The sequence below is a fragment of the Ambystoma mexicanum genome, chromosome 9 (genome assembly GCF_040938575.1).
Source record: "Ambystoma mexicanum isolate Mex_15411 chromosome 9, UKY_AmexF1_1, whole genome shotgun sequence".
Lineage (NCBI taxonomy): Eukaryota > Metazoa > Chordata > Amphibia > Caudata > Ambystomatidae > Ambystoma > Ambystoma mexicanum.
The window spans coordinates 1,216,023,207-1,216,050,758 of record NC_090931.1 but is presented as its reverse complement, the minus strand read 5'-3'; the positions used below and the strand labels follow the sequence as shown (position 1 = coordinate 1,216,050,758).

Below are 27,552 nucleotides of genomic sequence, written 5' to 3'. Positions count from 1 at the left end.
AGCAGATGCATAGGCTTTACTGGAGGAGAAAATGTTCCCAGCACACAATTTGTCCTAGAATTACTTCACGTTATGTTTCTGATATTAAGGAGTTTTCTACCTACAAATCTATGGCCCCCTCATATGCCAATATTTGTATGTACTATTTTGAGGTTGACATCTCTGAGAACAGAGATAACAATATGTTGCAAGCGATATATAGATGTCTTTGATATATGGTCAGGAACAAGGATGGAAGTAGGATCACCTGCAATGCATTTTCTTGATGTAGAGTTAGACATTTTAGAGGGAGGCTTTAACACCACGATTTTCAGAAAACCGACTGATGTGAAAAATATTCTCCATTACAGTAGTTTCCACCCTTGACCTATGAGAATTATCTCTAAATCAGAAACATATAACATATGAAAGAAAATGTGACAAATTGATCGATAAATATAAATCAAGGGGTTACCCATCAGAGATTATATCAAGAGCACGTTCGAAGGCATCTAATGTTGAAAGACATGATTTATTGAAACCTAAACTGTAAGATACAGCAACACCTATGATTTGTCAAAATACAGTTTGCAAATCTCTACGATTCACAATTTACGCAACTGTTACCAACTATGATGGCGTTTAAGAGAGGTTGTAACTTTAAAAATAGACTGGTACAAGCAGAACACCCAACAATTGAGAAAGAAAGATTCATAAAGAAACAAGACCTGGACTTTCTCATGTCTAAATTGCAGCAATTGTAATATCATCAAAGGGAACTCTCTTTCATCCCTATAAAAGAAGGAGAATCAGATTGAGAGATTGTCAAATGTCAGACACCTAATGTGATTTATCCTGTCAAATGTCCATGAAGCCTATTATATGTTGGCCAAACTAAAAGAAAAACACAGGAGAGATAGATGGAGCATAAATCTAATGTTCTAATGTGCAATCAAAAGTCATGAGTAGCAAGACACTTCATGGAAACAGGTCATAACATTGCTCAAATGTGATTTATTGTATTAGAGGTTGTTAAAATATCAAGAGGTAGTAACTTAACCAAGAGGCTATCTCAACATGAGATGTTCTGGTTTCATTTCTTAGACACTTTGTACCCTAGGGGATTAAAGACTTCAGTCTATATTTTTTACATCTGAATGGATGGGTTTTTACATACAATGTACTATGGTTTTTGAAAGTGTATTGATAAGGCGAGAAATCCATGTTATGTGGGATTAACAGCGCTTTTCAATTCCCAGTAAAATAAAGATATCTTGAATACTTATTTTTATTATAATATAATGCAATCATGGGATGAAGTAAGATACAGCTATGAATTCATTATAGGTTTTATCTTTGATTGCGAGTTAGACGTCATATTCAAGTTGAAAAATATTCCTTTACACAATTGTTATAATTTGTTTAAAATGTAAAGCGCAGTTACTTGAAACTTTTCATGTTTAGTACTTTTAAAATGAGTGGAGCACATACAAGTTTTCTGTTTGATTACGCTCTTAATTGATATCTATGCTGTTTCCTATTGCATAATAACATTTTGATGTCATCAAGCTTTTATATGATGACGTGTTTACACAAAGTTCTACCGCTCTTGGGTTACTACTCTTCATTCTTCTGTGACACTGTTCATATCACTGACGCCACCACGCTTTGGCGTGATGACGTCAAGTGACGCTGGCTCTCAGCCATTTTTCTATTTATCTGGAATCTCTTTTGGCACTCTTCTTGCAAGGCAGGCTGAGATTCACAAGTTGGCTCTGATATGGATTAATGGTCTAAAGTTTCTTTAAGTTGGAGTATCTAAGGGCGTATATGCAAGGAAATGGTATGGACTGTACAGCAAATGTATGTGATCAATGCAACCAGAATAATCCCAAACAAAGATGGACTGCTGTGACTTTCCAGGGCCACACACCTGCAAAAATGGGCATCCGTGTCAACTGCATGTTATGAGACATGGTTCACCAAAAGTCAATAACTCAAAGGTGATATTTGGGCACCCACTTGCGAGCCTGCTCACACAAGCATCATAGAGTTTCACACAATTACACTAGTGCCGTGTTTACCCACTGCAAATTAAACACCAATTCACATAAGCTGAACACAGTTCTGAGCCATCTGACTCCATGTTGGTGCCAGGGTGTGATGAAGCCTCTAGTCGGACCCATGTGGCATCTCTTTCGCACATCAAACCAAACCCAGGAAATGGATAATGGGGGATTAAATTGTAATCCATCTATGCAAACACCAATGAGCATGCTTGCTTGCACAGTCCACTGGGCCCTGTGCAGTGGTAGAAAAGGGGGGTTGGGGAATGAAGTAGTATGGTGCTTACGAGTTGGAGGAGAAAGGAGTTTGGTAGTGAGCAGCATATTGGCAATGAGCAGGCAAGAGATGTGGGAGGAGGAGAGGCGGAGCCATAACTAGAGAGGAAGAAAGGTGACATAAGGGGCAGATATTAATAAGAAAAAGGAAATGTGGAGCTGAAAGATTAGAATGGGAAGATCACAAAGTGTGAGAGGAGGCACGAAAAATCAGTGGTGCAGACTGTAAAGAAGAAAAGGGACAGACCAAGCAATCAAGGTAAAGGTCTCTGAGGAGGAGCATTAAGTCATTGTCCCAGAAAGGATGGAGATCAGAGAGAAAATCTATCATGAGCACAGGCCAAGAGTAGGGATACTACTGAGCACTGGTCAAGAGTAGGGGCGAGTGCCTCGCTTCATCGCCGAGTGATACTCAAGGATGGTTCACAGAAATCCTGCAAAGAATTGGTTTGCTGCCTGGTCCATGATCAGACGGCCCAAGGAACTGTGGGTGATGATGCCTATGCTTTAAAGACAACTTGCCGCATTCTGACATCTTTTAAAGTCAAGACATCTAGAGCTGCAGCCAAGAAAGATTGTAGGGGCATTTTAAACCTCAGTAACACAGATTACCTCCGTGTTCCCACCAGATGGGGAAGGACTGAGGACTTAAACAGGACTTTGCTTTATTGCGTTGTGTTGAATTTGTTTACCTCATTTAAACTTTAAAAATGGTTTTGTTATTGTTACAGTAAAGACCCTTGAACCTTGCATTCTGGTTTCTGTGTGTCGGGTACCTCGACTGCACTACACACATAGCTCCAACTTCATCTGGTTCATCGGTTGCGAGTTTGGTGCCCTTCTCTGCATCATCTTTGATCCCCACCATTGATCAAGAAAGTGCTGTCCACCTTTTGCAAAAGCGAGGTCTCTGATGTCAAAAGGAGTACAGAGTGATCTCCCACACCACCCCATATATTCTCACTGCCTAGTTGTCCGTGTCTGCCAGGCTTGGAATGGGGAAAGCTACCCTGAAGGTGGTGAAGCCATGCTACAGCTCAAACATCACTTTCCTCTGGAGGGGCTTCCCTCTGGAATGACCTCCCTGACCCTCTCAAACTTGAACTGGACCACCTGAAGTTCCGGAAGCAGCTCAAGGCCTTCCTTTTATCCTCTGCTTTCTGTATCTCCCTGCCTCCCCTGCTGACTTACCTGTCTGCTGTGCAGACTGGCTGCTTGTTTACGCCCAGAGTCTCTCTGGGTACCAGGTTACTCTTTGACCAGCTCAACCGCACTGCTGCTGATCCTATCACTCAGTAGGTGTAACTGTAACCCCTACAGGTGCCTGCCTCCAATTGCTTACCCAGAGCCGTGCTGCGCTGATACTTCCTCTTTCCCTCCCCCTTGCACTTCCCCTCCACCTGAACTTTTTGTTACGAACTTGCATGATCTGAATGACACAAGGCCTAGTAAAATCGCTTGTCTTCGCCTCCCTCTGCACCATCCCTTGTCATGTTGCGCCTAGAAACATGTGTACAGGACGCGTTATAAATTACTTATGTTGGGGTTGGGATCCAAATTTGTTTTATGTACCCCGTACGCCTTGAGAAGTTGGACAAAGGATTGGTGAACTGTAGTATTTTATTATTGTCATCAAATCATTAAGACGCCCACACCAATGGAAAACGAGGACACCCTATTTAGCGGTTTTAGAATTTTTGTAGATATGTAAAAAAATGTACATACGTTTGTTGAATGATATGCAAACTTAAAATATGATCAATTAATGTATTTTTGAATGTGTCCTTTTCATTTTGTATTGTATCTTGTCTCTATGCTCATGAATTGAAAATGCATAGGTATTATGTTTCATTCGTTGGTTCCACAAAGAAATATTTTGTTTGTGTGAACTTTGTAGCTATGTATAAGTGGATTTAATTTTCAGTTGCTACATGAATCCTGTGATGGATAATTTGATGCCATGGGTTTCAGATGGCATGAAGAGTTGTTACTTCGCCACATTTAGGCTAAAGATTCTGTGTATAGATTGTATATATTTTTCGTCATTGAAACTACGGGAGGTCATTCTTTTCATAAGGCATTTTACCCCAGTGCATTGTGACCTCGGCTGCACTGACTTACTGTAGTTTTCACCATCAAATACAGAGTTAGCTTTTGTGGGCTATAAAGTACCACAATGATCTTCAGCTTGCTATCTGCAAACTAATAGTTTCAGTGAGAAGACCGAACACCACTGTCCAAGGTCCATCTCCTTAGCTAAACCATTGTCCCGCCCACTTTCTTTAGCAGTTTGACATTCTCAGATGCCCAGCCCTTGCTTGTATGTGGAATGTCCTTCAGCCTTAGCTTGACCTTCAGTGACTCAATATTTGCATCGTTGGTGTTTGCATATTATTAAGATGCTGTCATTACTGTTCCAAATTGTCATTTGTCTTTTACATTAATGTGTGGTGTATGTATACCTTTTTCTTTGAGTCTGTGACCAAAACAAAAATATGAATATTCATTTTCTGTGACATCAGTTCTAAGTAGGCATATTTTGCTTTGTTTCTTTTAGACCTGATCACAAATTTTCTGAACACGTGAAGGATGACAAGGGTGTTGACTTTCAGAAACGGTACATCCTTAAAAGGGATAATTCTAGTTTAGATAAAGATGATAACCAGGTAAGTTTATGACATCAACATTAAGTATTAAAACTGTATAATTGATAATGCACACATTTCTGAAATCACTGTGTTGCCCTAGATGCGTATGCGATTAAAAGACGACCGAAGAAGTAAATCCATAGAAGAGCGAGAAGAAGAATATCAGAGGGCACGAGATCGAATATTTGCTCAAGATGTAGGTATATGTAATCTTCTCATGTTTCCCCATTACGTAAATTGATATTTGTACAGGGCTTCCTTCAGCAGGGACTCTAGACACACTTGCACAACATTGCCTTGTCTACCTCCATCAAATTTCATGTCTGCTGATACTGAGCGTTCACTTCTGTTCTCTGGTGTGCTATAGTGCCTTCAAGAGCATATTTTGAAATAATTTTGTGGTTTAAGGAGTCATCCTATGCTTCATGCCAGTTTTCTGTTGTCTAACCTTTTTTCAAAGACTGAAATTGATTGCTCGCATTCTGCTGCTGTAATCATTGTACACTTGAAGTAGCCTTATTTAGGTACTACAGGCAGGAGACCAGAGCTCTGTCATTTGCATATGTGATCACAACCCCACCTCATGACACTTAAAGTAATGCCTCCCCCCTTGTTTCTATCACTTTCCATTGTACCTTAATATTTCCCCTACACCTTGTATTTCCAAAAAGCAGAGTGTACCACTGCTGTGATTGAAAAGAGTGCACCCATAAAGCATGCAAGTGTAGCTGGAAAGACTGTCTTGTGTGTTATGGACATAATTTATATTTCTCTCTAATTGAACCATAGACTGAACCTTATTCATCTCGAAGAAGAGACCTGCATATGTGCCGGGTTAACCTTCTACATGGTGGTTCAGCATGCAATGAGGCAAGCCGCAGCCTCTCCTTTTTTCATGCTTCGGAAAATAGGAGAGGGGGAAAGGTTACCTCTCAGAGCATATATGCCTACCCCTCTGCCATGAAAATGGCACATTGATTTGCCTACTGGGCATGAGACTGGCCGGAGCTGGCCCCCCTTCTCAGATAACCAAGATGAAAGCTATTTGTTTTCGAAGGTTACATAATAGACTATAAAGACCTTTTGAACACAGTAGCTATATGAATGTCCTTGTGAGTTTTCATGCTGAGAAAGTGCAACCTCTACTCCTCTTGTATTTTCTAAGATGTTCAAGGCAATTTCAGTAACCTGTCATTTGACAGAAAGCATCTACTTGGCCAGTTTTCAGTGTTCTGCCGCATTTGCTTCTGTTAGTATACATTAGGAATCTTGTTTAACCCCAACCAAAATGTACACATTCTCCCAGTTGTAGTGGACGAAGTGGAAAAAAGTAACTGTGTTACTACAGCCATATCTAGAAAAATGTTAAGTGTCCAGGCGTGCCAAGTTTGCCTTCATTGATCTAGTAGCAACATACACAGATGGATAGACACTTCCAGAATAATTGTGGTAAACATTTGATTGTGCACTGTAGGGGTGTCAAAAAGGAAGCTGACACAAAGGTGGAGTGTGTTTGTCATAGACTTTATTTGTGTATGAAATGTCCCGCACTAACCCCATTTGTAAAAGGGAATTCCCTGCCTCAAAACGAATAAAGAGTCGTGTCAGAATGTCCGTCAAATCAAATACTACCATCCTGTGTCACAACCTACTTCTATCCCTCACAACAACTAAAGGATAATCTAATAGAAAGTTCCTTCTACAGGAGAATGTCTCCCTTATCCTTATGCTTGGTTAGTGTTCAAAAGAATGTTCTCTTGCTACAAAAATATGCCAGGGTAATGACTCCCTTTCCCTGACTTGCGTGTTTTACGCAGTCTTTACCATTTCAAATCCAGGATATATGGCTGGCTCCCTTCTCCTGCTGTAGATTGATATTTCCAATAGAACCAGGGGGAATGACTCCCTTCCCCTGGTGGCTCTACAACTCTCAGTTCGGTACCAGGAGAAGGACTCCCTCCTCCTGGTATTGCTTGGCACAGTTCACAACAAAGCCAGGGGAAAGGACCCCCTTCTCCTGGCGTCTCAAGTTGTTTCTCACAAACATCAGCTTGATCTACACTTTGCTAACAACAAAACAGGGTGGCAAAGTCCCAACTCCTTCTTTGCTGATCACTGCATTCAGTGCTGCTACTGTGACAAGGAGGTTCTCCTTGCTTGCTCAGTTCCCTTTTGTTGGGGGTGCCAGACCCTTCTCTGGTGGTCATTTGGCTTATGGTCGCCACTGCAACGAGGATGCTTTCCTCAGATGCTGAGCCCGACACGTCTATCTTACACCCCCGTGTCCCCTCTGGCTCTCCCACACCTCCCGTTACCTTTCAAAAGATTTCAGCACGTCACTGGGACTTCCTGGTACTGGGTTTCTTCTCTTCGCCACACCGGTCTTCTCTCTTCGGTTTCCACAGCACTGTTGCAGCTCTGAACTCCGGTCTGCTGCTCGGTTCTTCGCTACTGCATCTTGTTCTGGTCAGAGTCAGCTGGAGCAGCGGAGAACTTCTTTGTTGCCTCACCTGCTTCCTCCGCTCTTCTCCGACTCTGGTCTGTCCACAGTGTTTCAAACTTCAGTTGGTTTCCGTGCCTGTTGCCTCTCCCGGCTGGGTTTGACTGCCTGGTTAGTCTGTTGTCCATACTTATACAATGTTGCAGGTCCCACCCTGGTGGATTGTAAAAGTTATTGTAACGCTCACCTGACTCCCACGGAGGCGCTGGCCTGGTTCACGCTGCTGTGACCTCTTCTAAGGTGATGCGCAGGGTTCGGAAGACTGACTGGACCGGGCCCCCAAATCTGGCTTGTCTGGCTCGCAGAAGTATCCTTCTGTAGGTGAAAATAGGGGATTAACTGTCTGCGGGGTAATGCAATCGGCCTCCCACTTTCCCCTATCACCCTCCTCGAAACCCTTCTGTGATTCCCCTTAGCGTCTCACCTTAGGGTCTGGAAGGACAAGCTCTCCATCCTGCTTCTGATGCAGGGGCGCGTTGGTATCCAGTTACTTCACTGGATTTTCGGATTGGTGAGAACCAAACTTGCTTGGCTTCCAGGTAAGTTTTTTTGATAAGAGGTTCCCCTTGTGTCCATGCATTAATGTACTAATGCTAGTGTCTTTTTCCCCATAGGGGCCGGGGTACGGAATGCCGGGGAACAGGCACCGACCCGAGATGAGAGGTGAAATCCTTGTAGAAATCAGGTAAGTCTTTAATGAGCGTTTTTTTGGTAATGTCTTTTCATTCGCTCATTAACGCTGATGTCTCTTTTTCCCCTTAGGGGCCGGGGTCCGGAAATGCCAGGATGCGGCGCGGACCCGAAATGAAGAGGGAATGAATCAACAGGTAAGTCTCAACATGGAGATTTAGCTTTCCTTATTCCCTTCTCTCTCTCACCTTTTGTTCTTGTCTTTTTCTCCCTAGGCGCTGGGGCGTGACTGCGAATCCGGATGATCGCTGCTGAACATGGAGGCGCCCTGTAAAGGTGAGTGGAATGCGGCGCTGCAGCGATCGACGCGATGAGCTTTTAAATAAGTCTTCCTTTTCAGGATTGTCGGCGAGATGTCTCCGGGATGCGGACTTAGCAGGTAAGAACTTTTCCTTCTTCTGTTCTCTTCTTCTCTTCCTTTGCAGGTGATCCAGGATGCTGGCAGGCGTGGCAGAAGTCAGGATGCAGGAGCAGACACGGTGAGCGTCCAGCTGCTAGATGCAGAACAACGCGAAGCACGTGTGGCTGTTCGGGTGGGGTTTAAATAGCCTTCCAGGTATGTATCCTTCCTCCAATCAGGTATGTATCCTTCCCCGACCATGCCCGGATGGTAAATTAGTCCCACAGGTATAAAGTAGTTCCTTTCAGGCCTCAAGGAGGCCGGGATCCTGCAGGATGGTCTGCATCAGGTAAGTGCACCCAAGCACTCCCATAATGAGCCTGGCGCCTGTGGCGCCAGGACTGATGTCTTTTATGAGCCTGGCGCCATAGGCGCCAGGACACTGTCCAAAGGGCCCCTATATGGGTTTGCTGGGTCCTTCCTTGGGGACTGGATGTCCGCTTTCGGGGACGCAGGACTTGAACCGGCTCCCCGGGAGCGGGCATCATGACAGTTATTTGTTCTTGTTGATAACTTAATCGTTATGCTCCCTCTGAGCCTCCCTTGTACCTGTACTAGTACAGTCAATGACCTTCTTTTTTCCTGTGCTCTTTGTAAGGAAGGCATGGTATCAAAGTAAGGCTGACACAAGTGATCAGTACAAGGGTGTTTATTAAACTGTAAAAATGGGTGAGATAAACGCCTAATCTAAACATAAATCTACGATGGGAGCAAGCTACGACCATCTAATAATAATACAGTCCTATTGGAGTCCTAGTCAAATAAAAAGGGCCTATACTAAGAAAAACCTATTGCCAATCCTTACCACTATGCTACAAAAGTAGTGTGGCATAATGTTCACAAAGAAAGAAAGCAGTGTTCTCAAAATGATAAGTCAGGATGTTATGGCTGGGATCTCCTTTCCCCACGTTTGGAGCACGGGACAAGGCCGGACTCTTGGGCACAGCACACTTCTGGGCTTCTCTGGCCCGAGTTTACAGTTCCTTTTTATAATATGTAGGCCTTGTGTGCCCAAGTTTCTTTTATGCAGTCTCTGGCTTCAGAGGGCCTGATGTATCACAAACAACAAACAGAAGTTCCTTCTATTAATCTTCACGTTGGGCGATTACTCTTCACCCGAGGATTTCCCTCAGCTGGGCTCCGATCCTCTTTTCAACGTCAGCCTCCCTCAATCGGACTCAGACCAATTCACTCTCGACATCCCTCAGTCGGGTTCACGTTTGTCATCACAATGTAGTTCACTTAGCTTTTCACTTCACAGCATCATCTTGTAATTTTCCGGAATCTTAAACAATCCTCTGGGTTACCTTCTCCACTTTACTTAGGTCCTCCTTGTTCAGGCTCCGACTTTCCTTCACCTGCTTCCCAAAGCATTTGCCAATTCACACAAAGACTGCCGAAGGGTGGTTATGTCTCGCTGGGTCACTCTGTGATTATTTGGAAAGTGCAGGTTTCACGCTATCACAATTCTCATGGCATTCCCCCCTCAGTAACACAGTTCACTTCATTTTCACATGTCAAAGACTTTCGACTGTACAAGGGGTTTGGTTTGACCCTTGTATGACCACTTTGACTTCTCACGCAGGCCTTCCCTAGGGCCTCTTGGTTTTTGTAGTTTTTCTCACTTTAACATATCCTCCTTGTTTGGGAGCAGGGCATTTGTTAGTCTTTCGAATGAGCGCCCATGCAGTGCCGGACCACTCTAATCCTAATACCTCGGTTGTTCACAAAAGACATTTGTCTATTATCATCTTTTCTCTTATGCAAATGTTGCCACTGCTACTTTGAGCTTAACACAGTCCTGTCTACTACTGGTTTCCTCCGACTCACCGGCTATGCTGAACTTGTTGGCTTTTCTTCTGCTGGAGTCAAGGATGGCACCACGGCAGCAAGCTCTTTTCCCCACCCTGGCTATCAGTGCGGAAGGGCCCTGTGTACCGTTGACATCTGTCACACCAATCGCCAGCCACAATTCCCAGTATTACTGTTATTTTATCAAAGCCTTTGCGGCTCTGGGTTGAAAAGGTCAAGGGCAACTCCTTCTTTGTCGTCTTTTCGGTTTCCACCGTCTTTCTCCCTCGTTTGAACTGCTGTCCCGGAATAGCTGCTTCCTCTTGGGGGGAGGGGAGGTAGAGTTTGTAAATATCCTACGGGGTACGATGGGGAAAAAGGTGTCCCAGGGAAGGGGATACCACGTCTCACCCATCGGTGTCCCACTTCCACACTGCGAAGATCCACCATCCAGTTGATCCTCCCACACTGGTCCACCCCAAGGAACTAGATCAATAGCGATGGCCGTGTCCTGGCTACCTGGATGACAGATCCCCGGACTAGCAAGTGAGATATCTTCAGGTTTCTCACAAAGGGGGAAGTCCCTTCCCATGAGGTCCGCCCCCATTAAACCCCCACTAGGGGGACTATTGTATAGCTGCTGCACCACCGTAGCCTCATGGAAAAGGGTTCCCCCTTTGGGAGAATTGACGACACCTTGTGAACCGTCACAATACCAATTTTGTTTATTTTATTTATTTATGACATTTATATAACGCCCAAACCCTGGGGAATCACGGCTTTGTTACATATATAGCATCAGGTTACACATATAACATTAGATTGCAATAGACATCCTTCATACTTATTGAATAGCCATGATTTGACACATTTTTTAAATACATTGTACGATTGCTCATTTCGTATGTCCATCGGAAGGGTGTTGCAGAGTGTGGGTGCAGTAACCCCAAAGCTACAGCCTCTTGCCTTTTTACGCCTAAAACGGGGGATGACCAGGGAGATATTGGCATTGGATCTGAGGACTCTACCTAGTGGTTTTTGTGTGATTGTGTCATTGAGGTTTGTGCTACTTTGTATATGCATTTGTATGCCAGGGATTGAGTTTAGAACTCGATGCATGCTTTTACTGGCAACCAGTGTACCTCTCGCCTGATGGCAGTGATATGCTCTGAACGCTTAAACCCAAGTGCCGCTCAAAGTGCTTTGTTCTGCAGTAGCTGCATTTTATCTAGGTTGGTGGCAGAAAAAGGAAAAACTACAAGGAAACACTTTGATGACTTTGTTGCACCATCTAAAGCAACTTATGAAAAATAACTATGTATGGAGTGTAGAAAATTAGACTAGGAACATATAGTTTGTATTGCCATAAGACAAGGAAAATACTTTGATTGCATTGAGACATTATCACTGAAAGAAATTCAATACCAAGAGATTGCAAATTATTAGTAAAGACATTGTTGATCAGTTTGATTAGTTTTGGAACCCTGATGGATGCCGCTTGGCCCTTTGTGCCATTATACTAGACCTAAAATGTGTGCACTAGTTGTGCGCTGTAGATATATACATTTTTTTATTTAATGTTCTTTAGTTCGTACATAGTTTTATATATATGAATCATATATGTCTTGTCAGACTTTAACTTGGGAGACTGCAGCACACTACATATCTACAAAAGCAACCTTTCTTCATAGTTAGGGAGATTTTTCATATGTATGCCAAATCTACTCTACCTGCGTGACCCCCATCGCTTTTTGTCTGTTCTCCTGAATGATGTAAACCTTTTCACCTTATTTATTATGTTTTTACTTTATCTTATGGAGTCCTCTTTTCCTCCATTTTCTTAGGCATCTGTGATTCACTTTTGCAGCACACAGCACCTTTTGTTAAGTGTTGCTGGGATCCCTTGGGGCTTTCCTTTTTATATTATTTTATTTTCCTTGTAAAGAACTAGTGTTTCCAAGGATAGGGGATACTTTTTATCCTTCTTAGCTGTTCTTTTGTGAGATCAGCACACAGCACCTTATGTGGAGTGCTGAGGAGTTACATAGTATCCCCTTTCTCACTGCTCCCGTAACATTTTTCTTAAATGGCAAGCATACCTGAATGGATGGTGGCAGTGGACGTGTTCTACAGACTTTTGTGTTTTTCTTCTTACCCAGGCTATGTTCACAGCCGCGGTAAAACACAGAAGAGTCACCATTGACCCAAAATGGTTGACCCTTTCTTTTGTTTGCCATATTTTGTGTGCTTGTCATTTCTTGGTTCTTCTGCCGTCCTGGGTGGGGGAGGTCCTGGTGTGACCTTTGTCTTCGGCTGTAACCCTTTGTGAAGCCTGCCAAGACTCTAGTGTGCCTGCGAGGACAGGATGTAGGAGAAGAGTCTGAAACTTTGCTGTTCTTTGTCTCCTGGGATGCCTAACTGGAACCAGTTCCAACTGGGTTCGGTGGGGGGCTCCCGAAAGTAGAGCCCCCCACCGAACTTTGAATGTTGCATGACTGTTGATTGGCTGGGTTCCTGGATAAAAGGTGAGGATCCTGAGGCAAAAGACAAGTCAACCACTGAAACGGAAGAACCAAAGAAGACTACCAGAGACGCATTCAGCTCCTTCCAGCAACCTGAGAAGCCTGCTCAAATGACTGCTGCTGTCCTGACCAATGTTCCCTCTAATTTTTTTTCTCTATGTGCGGAACTGGTTGGCTGTTGTGCGCACAATTATTTTCCAAGTGTGCAACTGACTAATGAGGAAAGCCACTTTATGAGCTACCGTCGCAGAACAGAGTTTCGAAAGGAATTTCCTCATCCCACACACTGCAATTCTTTAAAAATCTTACAACACTTTTTCCAAACACATAGGCTAAAATAAAATGTCATATGTGATTACACAGAAAACTCATCAACCAGCCCAAGCCTTCAATATCTGTCACAGTACCTTGCAAACATACTTCTGTTCAGAGTAAAATGGGTATGTTTTATGCCACTGGAAAATCACTCATTTGTATTACAAAACACAAAGATCTCTTGTCATAACTGATGTGGCTGTCAAGAAACTCAGAATATATTTGCCGATGGATTAATGGCAATTAAAAGCAATGTGTCAAAAACATGCTGAAAGGAGTTCAAGTGCCATTTTACTGAAGCCATTCAAGGACCAGGAGAGCATGCTTCTAATAATGTGTGTAAGGATGATAATTGCATCAGAATAACTGCACCTTAGAAAATGATGATCCAAAATTCCTGTGCCTCTGCTTACTATCCACATTATGTTCTCCTGTGGGTAGTGATAACACCATCCTTGGAGGTAAGAGACATATGTACCATGCATTTTTACTCCCTAAAAAAGGAACATGTGCCTAACAAAAAAGAGAAACAATGAACATCTCATTGCTTCAATCCACAAAGCTCTACTGATATTTTTTCCAATTAGTGAACAGTAGAGCAGTGGCAAAGGAAGGAAGGAACTCTAAATTAATGCCCGATCTCAAGTGGAATTTTATGGGGAAAGAATATCTTTTTAATAAGCAGAAAGTATCCCTATTGGCAAAGCTAATAACTTTTTTACTCCCTAAAAAATCATTTGACTCCAAGTAGGGAGCAAAATCTGATTAGAGTCCTGCTTGTACCCCTGAAATAGGGAGTGAAATGACAGGGCACATAAAGTGTATAGTATTTCCCACCCTTCTGCACCACCGCCTAGATAAAATTAAACAAGAGCCTTACTGAGGTTTATTATGGAGCCATGTTGAAGAAAATCATATATATATGCCTTTTTAAGGTAATTGCATCAATTCATCAGAGGTACAACTGATTGAGTGCCTTCTTCTGTAACTATGGATCCCTCTTCTGTAATTCCTTTTGATCAGTTAGATAAGATGCAGGAATATGCTAGAAACTGCACAAACAGAAAACATGGCTATTTTGAAAAGCCCACAGCAGTTGAGCATAGAAAGAAAAAGAAGGTGCTGTTGTCTAGATGGGTACTAGAATGTCCTATCCTTTATCAAACATACAACACATTTCCTTCAGTGTACTGCCGAAACGTCTGACCCGGTCTTTGGAATTTGCTGCTTTGTTCATCACCTGCAAGGAGTGATGCATCCACTCATACCCTTTCCCGACCCCTGTGCTTGCCTCCAATACTAGTTGATAGACCAGTCGGTCCGATAGCACAGTGAGTAGATGTTAGGCAGAAACCTGTGCCGTTCCCTTAGGGACCTCTGTAAAAGATTTAAGACTACAGGTGTTTGGCTGTAAACGCACTTGGTAGCAGTCTGTACCACACAGATTCACTTGGTAGCTGTGGCTGAGCAGTCAGACTTCCCTCAAGAAGAGTTAGGCAGTATGCAGGGTATACACAATAGGTACAGAGACACAGTAGTACAAACAAACACTGACCAGAGCTTTGGTGTAAAAGTATATAATTATTTATTTAAAAACACACTTGTAGTTTACACTAGCAAAAACGAGGTAAGTAAATTCAACACACAGTCACTATCATAAATATACAACCCTATTCACTTATTAGACAAGTCTTAGTGAGAAACACCACTTATTTTCAGACAGAGGTGAGTGCTTAACATAAGATGACACTCTAATAAGTTGTAAAGAAAAGGAGGGAAAAAGGCAGAGTTAAAGAAGCACACAAGTTTCAATACTTTCTCAAAGAACCACAGTAAGGCAGGATAGGCAGAGTTCTACTGGAGAGCAAGGAAGTCAATTGCCAGGCACACTCTTGGCGAGAGCAAGCAGAAGGGGTCCACGTTCACACAGTGGGGTTATGCCCAAAGAGTCTTGTAGATAGTTTGAACAAAAAGGATGGAATTTAAGTCAGGAAAAGTTAGCTAGGTTGTCCCAGGCTAGCCCAGGTTAGGAAGTCGAGGCTTTACTGTCACCCCGAACGATCTGTCGCAAGGGAAGCCAGGTGGGACACAGTACCTTAAGTGGGAAGGGAGCTCCAGCGGGGGCAGTTGTTCCTGGCAGCAGGTGCAAGTCGGTGTTTCGTCCAGAGGAAGAAGAGGTCTCGCCGTGGAGGAAAGATGAAGGTTGTTGCACTGCCAGGGAAGAAACCAGCCACAGAGTCCTCCGGTTAAAAGGTACTACCCTTCTCTTCGCGGTAGTGGTAAACCGTGGTATTCCGGTTGCCGGGGTGCTTGGCATGGGCAAGGCGGCCACGAGATGCTCCAGGAAGGTGAAAAGAAGGCAAAACTGGTTATCCCCAACAGTCAAAGGAAGAAAACTCTCCGGACTGGAGATCTCCTCTGTCGTCGGGAAAAGTGGTGAGACGGTTCAGCAGGGCTCCACCGGTGGTGTCGTCGTTGCAGGTCGGCTCAGCTTCTCCCTCCTCGGATTCTTAGGTCCTGTGGCGCCTTCTGAAGTTCCAGTCCCCAAAGCCCTGCTTTTATGCAGCACACCCCCATTCACTCAGCCTAGCTGTCAATCAAACATGCTAAGTGGTGAGCCGGCCGGCTCACCACTTGGGCCAATCACACAAGAGTGCGACTTGAGTTACCAAGGTAACTCAGTCCAGGGTGCCTAAACCCCCTCCCACACCACCTGTGGTACCCAGACAGAGTGGCACCACTTTTGGAGGCTTCTGTGGAGAAGCCCGCCAAAAAGTGGAACAAAGGGCTCGACTTGGGTTGGAGTCACAGAAGAGAACACAAACCCCATTTTAGAATCGAGTTCTGGCAGAAAATACCAACCGGTGAATTAATATTAAATAAATAAACCAGCGGTATGTTCGAGGCTATAAGAATTAAATAAAAGTTGGTAGCCTCGAACAATGGGAAAATCCCATAGAGATATATTCGCGGTCGAATATAAAAAGTGGTATCCATGCCACCAGCCAAAACTCAATCAGGGGGGACGGAGACGTGCCCCCTCGAACAACAGACCCCGGGGCAATCGAATTGCCCGACCAGTACGTCCACAATATGATGGTTTGTACTGGTTTCTGTTCATAATTTGGGACTAGCAAAGCCAATGGTGACTTTACATGCCCTGGAAGACAGTAGACAGTCCCAGGGTATGGAGTCTATGTTGGGGGGTCGCTACGACACCCCTGGGTTACGGCACGGAGGGTGCTGTGTAACACACCTGAGACCCTATGGAGTAAAAGACCCCATAGCCCATAAAACACATGGAAAGTGAAATGAACACCTCAAATCATGTCTAAGAGTGGGAGCAAAAGAATCTCACTCTTAGCAGGAGAGAAAAAATTAAACCCCAAAAATCCAGCAAAGCTGCTGGGGGACTCACTAGGTTTGGGAAATTAGCCTTACAGAGAATTCTCTCTAACAGTAGAGCACTCGCTTTGCCATCTGTGCAGAGCCTGCTGATAAAGGTTCAAATCCCAGCAGGGCCAAACTCAGTCTTTCATACTTCTGAGGTCAATAAATGAGCACCACACACCGTGGGTAATAATAAGCAGTGCTCCAATGTCTGAGAGTTTAGAGTGCTATATAAATGCTAAATTATTATTATAGAGCACTGTAAAAAGTAAGGGATTGTAGCAGTAAACACTCGCTGGGATATTTGCAGACCCACCATACTTTGCAAGCAAAGCATATTTAAATGACAACACATGATGTGAATTTTAAGAATCTCATGACTCTGCATGTACACAATTCCTTTGCAGTGCCCCCCCCCTTATATTATTGTGTAGAATTACACAAGGGCTCAGTGAAACCATTTTTGTATAGAAACAAGTTACCATATAATGTGTGAAGGTCTATGCCCAAAGAACTCTGAACATCTGGAAATGATGCAGATTATGTGAAAAGCATTCTTCTGTCTGAATATCAGGTGCACTGATACTATGGTGCAGTAATCAAAGGCATAGTCCATACCCATTTTCCCTTGTAGGGCAAGTAAATGATATTGCAATGTTGCTTTCTACTTATAGGGTAATGGTAGTAATGTTGAAATAGGAGACACTGGGCATCACATTTGTCTTTTCAAAATCTTTATAGGGGAAAATAATATTTGAGTTTTATAATGCGTTAACTTACAAGGGGGCCACTTCAAAGCAGTTGCGTGACAGATGTACAAAGAAGAGGAAGTATGAGATTTGGTTACACATCCAAGTAGCCTGCTTACTTGCAGCCAGTATCCGATATTTGAGCTGGCAGTTAGATTATGTAGCGGGGTGACGTTTTTCATAAGGCACAATGAGTAACAGACATTCTGGCACGTGAACGTTATTCATGTTACAACAAACATAAAACAAGTGGAGATAGGTATGTGTCTGCTAACCATTCGCAGAGCCAAGAGAGGAAGAGTCAAGGTTGTCCAGTAGTATTTTAATGTACTCTGTGGCAGAAGTTACTCATAAGGGTGTGATAGTCAGGTTTAGGAGTCATAGTTGGGGAGGCAAAATCTTTGGTTAATGTGTGCAGGCATATTTTTAGATTCTTCTGTTCATGGAGCCAGTTTTTCATATTAGTTTAACATCTTGTGTAGTATTTTGCTGTTAAGGATTGTAGGTGCATAGTAGTGTAATTCAAATTAGCAGAATATGAAGACTAGTTGCTTATTTTAAATCTTTTTGTATAGGTGAGAATTTCCTGTGTGCGCTGCTAAAAATCTTCTGAGCGGCACCCAGAAGGAAGCTGGGCAAGCGCACATGCGCACAGCTTAGAGGGAAAATTGGTCCTGACCCCATTTTCAAATCGACAGGGAAGCTCTGAAGAGGACGACTTCCTCCATTGGACTGGTGGGCATAAACAGTCCTAAGATGGCCTTCAATTGGGGCCATCCCTCAACATGATGCAACCTTCCTGGGCTGAAAACCACCAATACCAGGGGACCTGCAACCACTTTGCGGTGCATAGTCTTTCCCCAAACTAATCCTCCTGAAACACTGGTGGTTTCCTTCTGCACCTCCAGATGCAATATTCCCCTCCCCAAAGTCCCCTCATCAGAGTGCAGGACCGATCAAGCGAGAAGAGTGAATAAGACAAGAACTGTTCTTCATTGGAGTCTGTGAAAAGGTGCCAAAACCACAGGCCTGCGTTGGAGCACAACGAATCCTTTGCTGGGAGTCCCCTCTCTCTACTGCTGCTGCGAAATCCCTTCAAGAGTCCATCTTTTCGTCACCACGAGCAAGGAACAGTAGATAGGGTCCACCGCTGCTGCATTGTGGTTTTCTCCAGCTTCAACTTATTAATCACTCCTAAGTACTGTCAAACAATGTTATCAAATTATTAAAATAATTAGTAAATATGTAAACACACTTATGAAAAGAAGCAACAACAGAGAAACAGTTATTGAGACAACACAAACAATGTGCTCTAGAACAATTTAAACACAAAGTCTGACTTTTGAGAGCGTGAATCAAGAAGTATATAAACACATTTGTATAGGGAAACAGCAACAAAGAAACAATTGTTGAAGAGGCACAATCAATGTGCTTTAGAACAAGTTAAGCCCTGAAAATCTGGCTTTTGGAAACATAAATGGTCATATTGGTGCCAAGGCACAGCTAAACTGGCTGTCCCTGGCTAGCTAATATGTGTAATTTAGGCATCATAATGTGTCAATAGACCAAAAAAGATGCAAATTTAAACTGTTTTAGGAAAAAATCAATGAAGATATCAAATGTCGTCCCGGTTATTAAATGCCAGGATGAGGTTGATAGAGCACTACACCATCCGCTTTCGTTGAAATAGTGTAAGCGTGATGGGCCAAACTCTATTTAGTACTCATGCGAAAATGGCACAGTTGGCGTTTGGGTGGAGATGAGAAAATACACCACATCATCAGGGAAGGATTGTCTCTGTTCAGCCCCTAAAGGAGGTTATAGAAATAAAATATCAAAATTAGTGACCCGTTTGGACCAGGTCAAAAAACCTTTATAAAAAAAAGAGGAGGAAGAGGTGAATTGATACACTACAAATACCATGGTAAGAAGCAAACATAGGATTATTTAATCGTGAAGCTGGGTAGTCTAAGCAAGGATGGGTGACTGAGAAACTGTCCCAACAGGTTATTAGACCCACCACAAATGGTGTTTTCCAACAAGTGCAAAGACCCAACAGCGATGTAGGCACTGTGCATGCTGTGAATTATCAAATAGTAAACTGTGAAAAACCAAAGAAAAAGGGGTGGGGGGAACCGGATAGTCCAAGGGTCAATTAAGAACAAATAAGCACACGAGGAAAAGCAAGGAGTTGGAAGATTCAAAGGAATGCTTACCTCCAGTGGTGTCAGACCAGCGTACAATGGGACAATCTAGTGGCTGTCTTGGTAGCCCTCATTCTCTCTCTGCAGTGGTGGTCGAGGGAAAACCTCTTGAAGGGGAAAACTTTCACCCCCTGCCCCCCCGCAGTAGAAGCCACTCATGTCGGATGCATCTCTCACGGGGTGGGGAGCCCACATCCTTCAACAGACGGCACACAGCATTTGGTCCCCAGCAGTAGCATCCAACCACATAAACCTGTTGGAGCTGTTAGCTGTATTCAAAGCACTTGAAGGCCTTTCAGACACAGTTGCCGGGTAAAACAGTACCGATCCCCACAGACAGCACCACGGCAATGTACTACCTGAACAAGCAAGGGGGTACTCACTCTCCAGGGCTGTCCAAACTGTCACAGAACATTTGGAAATCGGCTCTCAAACACAAGATGTTTCTATTATCTCAACACGTTCCAGGGGAACTCAATCTTCTGGCTGACTTGCTCAGCAGAGACTTCCCTTTGCCCTTAGAGTACGAATGGCATCTACACAAAGACATACGGCCTCATTATAATGTTGGCGGACACGGTAGGAACGGTGCCGGTAAGGCACGGGCACCATTCATACCGTGCCGCCGAATTACGAGTTTGCTTGCGGGAGGTCTGACTTGGCGGCCTGTGCGGCACCCGCGAGCATAACTCGTAATTGCACCGGCAACGTTATCAGGCAGAATGGGATTGGGAGTCCGGCAGTACCGCCACCCACGAATGGGCAATTACCGGCCCATTCAACTCGTAATGAGTCGGTTATTGCCCAATCGCGGGAGGCGGTGCCGGTAGCAAGTTTGGCGGTAGCCGTGCCTGTCAATCAAGCGCGGCTACTGCCAAACTCATAATGAGGCCCAGTGTCTATAATGTTTTTGTAGAATGGGGCTTCCCAGAGATAGACTTGTTCACAACTCTGGAGAACTCGCAAAGCCCAGATTATGCCTCAGAACCGATCCAAGGCGAACGGTCGCTGGATAACATGGTCAGGGAAATTTGTTTGGTTATGACAAATCCCCCCCCCCCCACCCTCACCCGACTACCCTACTCAACAAGAATGTGCACAAGTTGCACCAGGAACCAGTCACCATGATATTAGTGGCCCCATTGTGGGCCCGCCAACCCTGGTTCACCCATCTGATGGAGATGTCACACTCTCCTCCGATGAAATTACCTTGCCCATACAACATGCTATCTCAGGACAAGGGGGAAACACTTCACCCATGCCTGCAAACTATGAACTTAGCGGCCTGGCTCCTAAGGTCATAGAGTTCGGGCATCTCCATCGGAGATGCATGGATATTCTTAGGGAAGCAAGAAAGCCTAACACCAAACATTGCTACTCCAATAAATGGAAACGCTTCATCATGTGGTGTAGATCCAAGAGCATCAATCCCTTTGATTGATCTCCTGCTCATATTGTGTTATACCTGACTCACCTACTAGACTCTGGTCTGGTGTTAACATTCCCTGAATGTTCACTTAGCTGCTCTCTCAGCCTATACCACGTCCCAACGCAAAGTGTCGTGGTGGGAGATGCCAGTTATTAAAGCTTTCATGGAAGGAGTTACAAGAATTCACCCCCCCCCCATTTTTAACCCGGCTCCTGGATGGCACCTAAATGTAGTATTAACCAGAGTTATGCAGTCTCCCTTTGAACCTATGCATAAAGAACCGCCTTCCTAGTGGCAGTCACTTCAATAAGGAGCGTCATTGAACTGCAGACCCTTTCTATTCTAGACCCTTTTGTCACAATTCTCAGAGATAAGGTGGTTCTGCACACTCACCCTCGGTTTGCGCCCACATTTATTTCTAAGTTCCATGTGAACCAGTCAATCGAACTACCAACGTTCTTCCAGAGCCCCACTAATGTGGTGGAAAAAAGCCTACGCACACTGGATGTGCGCAGGGCAGTCATGCACTACCTGAAAATACATTTATTTTAACAGTACTGAACGATTTAATACTAAAATCCTTTCAGGATCCGACCTGTCAGAACAGTCTCCATCTTACTGTTTATTAGTGGTTATCTGTACCCGGAAATAGATAAAGAACACACTCAGTTATTTGCTGTACGAGTGCACACTTGGGTTCTTCCTTCATTTTGAGTAAACTAGCATTACTAAGACATCTTTTCACTACTGTTCCTTCTCACACCCCACCTCCAACTCTGGGGACTGCACGCTAGTCTATGCACAGCATGTGATTCTAAGCAGATTAACAAGCATCAGAAGACATGCATTACTTACCGTAATAGAATTTCTGATGAGTGTATCTGCTTAGATTCACATGCGCCCACCGTTCCTCCCCACTCGGACGGAAGGAACATAGACATCTTACTACTTATTCTCTTTTCTGTACTCTCTCGCCATAGTCATAAGGCTCCCTCACGGCAGAAAACATACAATCGGAGGGACCTCGACGTGTGATGGATTTTGGGTACACTACACGTCACTTCAGGGATAGTGTTACAGGCACGCCCATGTCGACGTCCCCTTTCGATCCTCGAAAGACAAGATGCAATACTCTGTGGTTACCACTAGATGTCAGACTATATGCACAGCATGTGACTCTAAGCAGATACAATCATCAGAAATGCTATTACGGTAAGTAATGCATGTCATATAAAAAGATACCATTGTTTGGAAACACAACACAGTAAACAATAACAAGATTGGGGGCTCCCCGACAGAGAGGAGACCCAGCGGGTTATAGATAATCAGTGTATTAATTGCAGGTGCAACAGAGGTTAGTGATGCCATTCTGCACTCCTCCATCCTCCAGGACTGTCCCTGCATCCCCTCAGCAGGCCAGGATTATGGTATGGCGTAGTCTGTGTTCAAGAGTCCATGTGATAGCAAAGGTATAGCAGTAGGAGTGAAAATGTTTAGAACACAGCGTCATCCCGGCACCCTTACCCTTCCATCTCTTCCCACCAACCCCATACCTTCTGGAATTTACGAGGGCAGGCCCTAGCTTTGTATACCCGCTTTTCCAAGGACCTGCATCTGACAACTTCATTAGTCCAACAACTGATCTTGGCTTTATCTGAAGATCCCCATTTACTTGCGATGACCTTTTTGGCCAGACCCAGTGTGACAGATAGGAATGCCTTCTCATATTTGGATAACCCTGTTTCCCCCCACACGCCTAGCAACACTAACTGGGTGCTGCAGGGACTTTGGGACCCCAGCATTGTGGACAGCCTGCCCAGACACTTTCCCCAGAACAGTTCAATCCGTGCACATTCCCATATCATGTGAAAAAAAGTGACCTCCCTCCAGACCACATTCCAGGCAACCGTCGTGGTCTACAGCACCCCAGGTGGCCACGTCGGTTCTCGAATAGGAAGTTCTCAATGTAGGATTTTATATTACTATTACGACCTCCCGTGGGGAACATGAGTTCTTCCACCCACCCCTCGGGGTCCAGGGGACCTACATTCCTTTCCTATTTACCTTTTAAGGTGGTATAGTTCCTGGGGCACAAATTCTGTCAGCATCTGGCACAATGTGGAGGTGGCCTTGGCAACAATGCGACTAGGGAAGATGTCTTCTACAGGTGAGCACCTTGGGATTTCATCCAGAGCTGGATTGGGACCCAACTGCATGCCTTAGTTGCATTTAGCAGTAGATTTAATCCTCAGGTAACCCAAATGTCTCCCGCAGGGATTCAAATGGAAGCAGCCTTCCCTCTTGTATTACGTCTGCCAAGATGTCAATTCCATGCCTCTCCCAGCTTTTGAAATGGCCCACAAGACTTAATTCTGGTAGATGTCAGTTGTTCCATGAAGGTTGGTCCAATGTCGGTCTATTCCCACAGCCAATGTGCCGAGGAAATTTGACCCATACCTGCCGAGTATGACAAATCATCTGAGCGATGACTGTTTCTCAGGGTTCCTTCCCATAGAGCACCTGCTTTGTTGCCCTTCTTCCCATTTCATTCACCACGTGCGGAAGTGGTGGATCCCCATGCAGCCAGTCGTTCACCATGCTCAACTGCGAAGCCCAGTTATATGTGCATAGACATGGCAGACCTATGCCTCCCTCCCACATACAGTGCCGTAGTGTTCTAAGGGCTATTCAGGGTTGTTCCCCCTTCCACAGGAGATTACGATGAATACCATCAATCTTAGTAAAGAGTGATTTGAATACTGGCAGTGGGGCATTGTGCAGGACATATAGAAACCGAGGGAGCGCCAGCCTCTTGAAGAGTGCTGCCCACCTATAAGAGCTGGTGGCAGAGCCTGCCAGTGGACAGTATCTAAGGCAAATCTGTCTATTATCGGGTTAGGTTATGCCGAAGGAAGTCTGTTGTGCTCAGACTCAGCTAGATTCCAAGGAATTTGAATCCTGAGGTTGCAACCTGATGGGGGACAATCTGGGGGAATGGCGTCCTCGCCCCCCCTGTAGTGGGACGAGCACTGATTTAAGCCAATTGACCTTCAGCCCATAGAATCTTTGCAATTCTAGTTCTGGTCACCGATTGGTGGGAGTTCTCGTGGTCACCCATATATATCAAGAGGTCATTTGCATAATGTGAAACTCTGCCCCCCCAAACCCCAGGCCATTTAAAACCGTCCCAATTAGAATCTGCTCGCAGTTTAATCGCGAGTGGTTCAATAGCTAGAGTTAACAGCAAGTGGGAGAGGGGGCACCCCTGCCTCGTCCCCTGTCTCCTGTTCCATAGTAATGCTTTTGGAGGATACCCCATTAACCTGTACCACCGCCTCAGGGGAGGTGTGGAGTAGGTGAACCAATTTAAGCAACTTCTCCCCAAACCCTATACGGCTCATGGTTTCCCACAAGGAAGCCCAGTCAACTGAGTTGAATGTCTTCCTGAAATCAATTGCCAGAAGGGTGGCCAGTTCAGGCATCACTCAGGCTTGGTCAATGGCCAGTTGGACACGGTGGAGATTCATCCGCGATGATCTGGAGGGCGTGAACCCACATTGATCCAGGTGAACAAGCTAGTCTATCACCCTTGTGAGGCGATTGGCCAGGATCCGCGCCAGGAGTTTAGATACCCCATTAATGAGCAATATGGGTCAAGTGACTTCCCAGGCTTCGGAATGACCATGATAATCGCCCTTCTCAGATCTGGGGGGAGGCACCCATCCAGTACACACTGCAGAAATAAACTGTGAATGGTCCAACAACGGTCTTACCAGGTCGCTTCCATATCTCTATCGAGAAGCCATTGGGTCCTGGGGTTTTACTAGACTGCATATCCTTAATTGCCGCAGCTACCGCCTTTTCCGTTCTATCGGCTTCCAGCCCTAGCGTCTGTTGTGTCGTAAGGTGGGGGAAGTACCACCTGGTCCATAAAAACCAGCTTGTCCGGTGCTTCAGGCCCCTGGGATATGGAATAGTGATTCGCAGAAGGCAGCAAATGCATTGGCAAAATCTTTTGCTTTCACAACTGTGTCACCCTGGGCATCTCGTATCTCCCGCACATGTCGTAGCCCCTGATCCTGCCTTTCCGGCTTTGTCCCTGGTCTTGTGAATTTTGCTCCGTCTTGCCCAATGGGCCTGGGTAGCGTTATCGAAGGCCACGTTTCCTAAAGCTTCCTGTGCCGTTACCAGAGCTTCCTGTAAGTCCTGTGAGCCTGAGGCGAGAAAGGCCTCCTCTGTCCTAATGGCATCTGCCTCTGCTTCCTCAACCTCTTTCTTGTGTGTGGTCCTTATCGCCATAACTAGCGATATTGCTTCTCACCTAGGAACAGTTTTATACCCCTCCCACAATGTGACTGGGCTGTCCATCGACCTCTCGTTTATGGTGAACAACTCTGCTGTTTTCTGGGTTAACCCTTCTACAACCTCCGTGATCCCCAGATAGTATGCATTCAGGTTCCAGGTTGCCGAGGGGTTTGGTGTCCCACTTGCGAGATGCATAAGGATGGAGGAGTTGTCTGAAATCCCCCTTGCCAAGAAATTTGCTGATAAGTCTATGCGTTGTGTTCTGGGGGGCAAAGATATAGTCAGTACGCGACATAGAGAAGTAAAAGAAAGAGTATCCTGCTTCAGACCTGTGCAACAACCTCCAGGCATCAACCAGCCCTAGGGCGCTGTCGAAAGAGCACAATTTGGTGGTCTAAGTTGGGTTCCTGTTGCCGACATGTTTGCGATCCAGCTCCAGGTCCATGATCTCATTTAAATCCCCCACCCACACAACCCATACATCAACCTGAATCTGCAGCATTAGAGCCTGAATGTCATTCAACAAATCGAGTGTAAACGGCCATAATGCCCCTGGTAGCGTCCCATAATCCCCCCCCCCAACCAACACATCTACCTCAGTCCGTTCATATTTCTTTCAGCTGGAATGGGGTCCTTTTATGGATATGTATTAGTGCACCTCTTGCCCCTCTCGAGAATCCCACATGGAAGGCCATTGCAAAGTTAGATCTTTTAAAAAGGCAGCACTCTGTTCCGGTCAAGTGCGCCTCAGTGAACAATGCAATGCTTGGAGCGTACGGTTAAGGAACTGAAGCACCAGGCACCTTTTTATATTAGAGACCAGCCCGTTAGCATTCCATGTCAGCAAGGAGACCACCACTTCATGTGACCCAGTTCTCATTAATGTGCAGTGAAAAAGTTAATTTTGCTTCCCGCCGTCCCCATAGTCCACCAGACCTAAATCCCACCTTTCCACCCTGACTGTCCTGATAAACAGCAAGCAAGACATCTTGTTAAGTTAAACATTGTCTCCCCCCCCCCTTCCAATCCAGGGAGAGACCACCCTCCCAACATAGTGCACAAGCAGAACCCCCTTGTCTCACCCTGTATGCCCCACGTCCCCAATATGAAGCACCTGTTACCTGAACAAAGCACCAACTGGGCACGGAAAAACAAGGGCACACATTTGCGGGGTGCTTATTGCGTTGCTTCTACGAGTCCCTCTCCGTGTTCCATGGCCGCCAGTAATTAATCACCTGTTTCGGCCAGGTTCAAGCTGGGGCCAAGACCATCACAGTTACCGCTCAGCCGTTGCCCACAGAGTCGTGCATGGGCAGTTATGCCGGGGTGTGACTGGAGCAGAACTGGGAACTGATCATTGTCTGGCTCTTGGCGTGGGTGCCTCCTTGGCGGTCATGGCATGGGCGGAGATAGTATTTGAGTTTCCAACATTTCCATGCCTCTCGTGGGCTGTTGAGAAGGTGGGTAGTAACCTTGTGGTATACTTTAAGCTGTGCTGGGAAAAAGAGAGCATATTTCATCTACAGCGAGTGCAGTTTCTTCTTGACGGAGTCAAACAATTGTCGTGCCTTCTGGACCTCCCTGGTGTTTTTGGGAAAGAATGCGATACGGTAGCCATTATACGTGATGGGTCTGGTAGCCTGTGCCATCTGCAGTATGGTGTACCAGTCACGGAAGTTCAGGAATTTGGCAATTATCATGCGTGGCGGCGCCCCTGGAACCTGGTGACCAGTCAGAATCTTGTGCGTCCGCTTGACGGAAACGTTTTTTTAAAGCTTTTCTGGTACCCCGAGGATACGGATATTATTGCAGCGTGCTCTTCCTTAGTTATCCTCCGCGCGGTTGTCCAGCTGCATGAGCTTCTTCGTGACCGTTTCAAGCTGTTTTTCCATGAGTGTAATGGTGTCTACTGGGGCATAGATTCGTTGTTAGTTTCACCAAGACTGGAGGCAAGATTCTGTAGGTCTTGTCGCAGAAAGGACCTTTCAGAAGAAAGCCCAACAATGTTTTCTTTGGATGACCTGGATGCTCCCATGGCTCCATGATGTCCCGGAAGGAGAAATGTGGATCCTGCAATCAGTCTTGCTTGCCCGCCATCTCCGAGGTGAGAACCGAGGGGGTCTGTGTCCATACAGTGTACTGATCATTCTTGCTCTGAAGTGCCCCTTTCTTGACTTTGTCTTTAACCATCTTGGCGTTTGGAGTTGTTTCCTGAGGCAGGAGTGCTGTTGTCCACCTGCTCGGGCCGGTACACCAAAACTTGCTTGGACCCCCCTGCTGCCGATCAC

At 45.1% G+C, this 27,552-nt stretch overlaps 1 protein-coding gene across 10 annotated transcripts in view; it reads left to right on the top strand.

Moving 5' to 3' along the window:
- R3HDM1 (R3H domain containing 1) overlaps positions 1-27,552 on the top strand; it is a 1,943,510-nt gene that overhangs the window by 741,937 nt on the left and 1,174,021 nt on the right. For all 10 annotated transcript variants that reach the window (XM_069616551.1, XM_069616544.1, XM_069616545.1 and 7 more), the window contains 2 exons: positions 4,879-4,987; positions 5,070-5,165. In XM_069616551.1, coding sequence (XP_069472652.1) covers positions 4,879-4,987; positions 5,070-5,165 — 205 coding nt within the window. The remainder of the gene's footprint in view (positions 1-4,878; positions 4,988-5,069; positions 5,166-27,552) is intronic.